We start from the raw sequence: 3,894 nt of genomic DNA, 5'->3' as shown, positions 1-3,894 counted from the left end.
CTGTCCTGTAGTTGCCTGCTTTCCAGGGGTTCCTCTTAGGTATCCGGGGACCTGTTGAATGCTTTATTTCAGGGAGTTTCTGGGTAGTTTTTGTGCTGCTCGAGCCTAGAGGGACTTGATTAGAAGGGTGCAACGGGTTTCTTGTTTAGTCTCCAGTGTGTGAGTGCTGCGCAGCCGGGGCTTCTGATAGTGAGCCCAGTAGAATAACCGTCGTCCCGCGCACTCCTCTGCCTAAGCATCGGTGGTTAATCTGATTAATTGCGGTGCGGATCAGATTGCAGCGGGTCTCGGACAGAGCCGCCTTCCTCCTCCAGCACCCCCCTCTCCTGGCAGCTCTCGCACAGCATGACCGAGAGCGCTGGTAATGACCCGCTGCTGTACTCGCCTCCGCCGTCTCTCTACTGCGGGCACGCACACACACCCCACGCTGACACGGACGTCTCTACACCCCTTGCGCGACCCCGCGCACCACGTCCACGAGCCCACACGCGCCGCAGCGGGTGCACGCGGCGCCGGAGCCTCGCCCCGCGCGGGGATCAATGCAGCTCCTTCCGCGCCGGCTTACGTTCTAGGGTCGGCGGTTCCGCGCAGGATGCTGCTCCGCCCACCCCACCACGCGAACCACAACGCACATCGCCTCCAGCCGGCAGTGCGACCACCCGCGCGGCCCGGGCCACCGCGTGGCCGCCGCCTCAGCCGGTCCTCCGCGGCGGGCATGCGCCTATCGGCGCTGCGCTCAGCAGCCTCGCGCCGCCGCCTCCGGACTGTTACTGCTCCAGCCCCAGCGCCGCGGGCGTGCCCGTCGGCCCCGGTACCCGAAGCCCCTGAGCGATCCTCGCGGGCGGACGCCACCGGCGTGGCCGGGAAGCATCGCAGAGTCCACTGGAGCGGGACGCGCGAAGGTCTGCGCGGCTGTTAGCCGTGAGCTGTCGGCAAACACCATACCCAGGGCACGGGCGTTTTTCACACTTATTCACGGCGGCGCCACACTACACTACCGGCATTACATACACTACATAAAATAACACATATAGAATATAAAGCCTTTAATTATATACCGCGGATCAATCCATATACACACCCCTATATAACCACATAAATCACGGTAAAAAATAAATCCATACCAAACCCTTTAATTAATAGGCCTACAATTTATACTACATCATAGATAATACTAAATATACAGCATTACAACAACATGTTACGAATAGAATTGATTTATGTTCACTGTTTAGAATACCTGTATGAAATGCGTGGATTTGTGATTATCAGGTCATACACATTATCTCATTAATTATTAGTGTATATTATATTAATTGGTTATTATTATTCTTATTATTATTATTATTATTATTTGTGCTGTTGGCTGTCACTCTTCAGTTCGGATGGCAACAACAGAAATATTATTTTTAAAGTGAAATAGTGAAGCACAAATTCTACATTTTATGTTTAATCCAAAAATAGAAATACAATCAGAAATGATATTTTAATTAATTCACTTTCTCCTGTTTTCCCAACATGCATCATCATTTCCTACAGAGAAAGAAGTGTTTTGGGGGGGCTGATGTTGTCCTGGTTTTCCTCCATTAATGAGACTGATGAGGTTTGTTGTGTGCTGCTTTCAGACCAGAACTCGGTGCTCCTGGACAAGGACGGGAAGAGGAAACACACCCGACCCACGTTTTCTGGGCAGCAGATCTTCGCGCTGGAAAAGACTTTTGAACAAACTAAATACCTGGCGGGGCCCGAGAGAGCGCGGCTGGCCTACTCTCTGGGGATGACCGAGAGCCAAGTCAAGGTAATTCAGAATCCGCCTGAAAAAGTCACAAAATAAGAAACAGAGAAATACATTAAAAACATCAGTTTGTCCTCTCCGGAGCAGAGACAGGCGGTTTCCCATCATGCAGCACGTTAAACACACTTTCACACGTTTGGAAAAAACACAATTGTTTTTACATTTCTGCATAAAATGCTGCTAATTTAATAAATAATCTCTGTTTGAGATTTAAGTTTGCTGTTTGTTTTTCAACGTAAATTGACGCAGTTTTTCTTTCTTTTGCACTAAAATAAGGTTTTAATGCAAAAGGCCTTTTATCAGTTAGACACGAGCTTCATGTTGCTCCCATAATGCATCATTCAGAGCATTTTAATCTGAAACTCACTGCAGAAACATCCGGTTTATTATAACTTCGATCTTTAATAATAATTATTGTAATTATAATTTATTTATTTCACTTCTTTATGTTTTATGTTTCAGGATGTAGAGAGGTATAATTACTGGGGGGGCAGGGGGGGGGGCTTTATTTAACGACCAACAATCATTAATATTTGGTGGGAAACCGTTAGATGAAGATCATTAAATGATTGTGGCACATTAGTAAAGTATCGATTAGAAATCAACAGGTCATTCATTCATTTATGTTATTTTACTTTTATTAATGAATATAAATGAAAGTGTTAAATGTGACGACCCCCCCGCTGCGCATTTTACTCTGAAATTCACTCCAGAAATATACATTGCATTATTATTATTATTATTGTTATTATTAGTTTGATCTTATATAATTATCATTATGTTTATTTTAATTATATTTATTTCTGGAGGATTAAATATTAAATGAAGGATTTTTATGTTTATTTTTCATCTTTTGTTCAGAACATTTTACTCTGAAATTCCCTCCAGAAATATAGGTTTCATTATTATTATTATTATTATTATTATTATCATTATTATTTCGATCTTAAAGCATTAAGAAGAATGTATTTGCTGCACCGGACCGTTTCCATCATTAAGGATTTGTACTATCAGAGGCTTTTTATGTGTTTGTTACTTTCAGCTGCAGAAAGTAATAATTAGTTCATTTTTATTCGGACTAATATTTCGGTCTATAACGGGTTTGTTTGCAGGCTGGGTTGGGGTTAGAATATTCGGTGTGTTTCTCCTCGTGCAGCAGATCTGACTGAAACACTCTGAATGTGTATAAAGTTTGATTATTAATATCAGATCGATAATCACTATCAGTGGATTATTAATACCAGATATCGATATCAGTCCGGTTGTATGAGAGCTGAAGCTGACTGTGTGTGCTCCGGGTCCAGGTCTGGTTCCAGAACCGGAGGACTAAGTGGAGGAAAAAGCACGCGGCGGAGATGGCGACGGCCAAGAAGAAGCAGGACTCAGAGACCGAGAGACTGAAGGGGACCTCGGACAACGAGGACGAGGACGACGACTACAACAAACCGCTGGACCCGAACTCGGACGACGAGAAGATCACACAGCTGCTGAACAAACACAAACCGGGATCGGGTCTGCTGCTGCACACGTCGGAGAACGACAGCTCCTAATACCCGACCCGGACCCCGGACCCCGGACCCGCTCCTGGTACCCGCTCCTGGACCAGAACTCTCCCGGGCACAGGCGGCCTTTTTCCCGCCACTCCGATTGTAAATAAGCCGTGAGTCGTTAAAGGTCCGCTGTGAATAATGGATGTGCTCTTTGTACAGATGAGCTGAGAACACTCTTTATTTCCCTTTTCTATCTCACTGTCACACACAGCAGGAGGACCCTGAACGCACCACACGCACCTGTACAGACACACAGATTTCACACACTTTTATTTATAAGATTCATCTGTGGCCGGCGCCTGCGCAGTTGTGTATCATGGCAGGTGAATGTAATGCACTTTTATTTAATAAAAAAACTCCAATGTTTGTTTGTTGTTTCCCGGAAATGGTCATTAATACAGATAAAGGCTAATTCTTCCAATCAATAATCAATAATCGATATTCAACCCTGCAGGAAGAGCTGTTATTATTATTATTATTATTATTATTATTATTATTATTATTAGAGGGTTTATTTGGTTTATTTTGGGGGGAAATTCAAACCCCCAA

At 44.7% G+C, this 3,894-nt stretch overlaps 1 protein-coding gene across 1 annotated transcript in view; it reads left to right on the top strand.

The window, feature by feature from the left end:
- Nucleotides 1–3,602, top strand: part of nkx6.1 (NK6 homeobox 1) — a 4,552-nt gene extending 950 nt beyond the window's left edge. The window contains exons 2-3 of the mRNA XM_035668107.1: nucleotides 1,626–1,798; nucleotides 3,100–3,602. Coding sequence (XP_035524000.1) covers nucleotides 1,626–1,798; nucleotides 3,100–3,345 — 419 coding nt within the window. The 3' untranslated portion in view covers nucleotides 3,346–3,602. The remainder of the gene's footprint in view (nucleotides 1–1,625; nucleotides 1,799–3,099) is intronic.
- The last annotated feature ends 292 nt before the right edge of the window (nucleotides 3,603–3,894 follow it).

The sequence above is a fragment of the Morone saxatilis genome, unplaced genomic scaffold (assembly GCF_004916995.1).
Source record: "Morone saxatilis isolate NCDOM2014 unplaced genomic scaffold, NCSU_SB_2.0 Contig21, whole genome shotgun sequence".
Taxonomy (NCBI): Eukaryota; Metazoa; Chordata; class Actinopteri; family Moronidae; genus Morone; species Morone saxatilis.
Note: the sequence above shows the minus strand (reverse complement) of the source record. Positions and strands in the feature narration are given on the sequence as shown.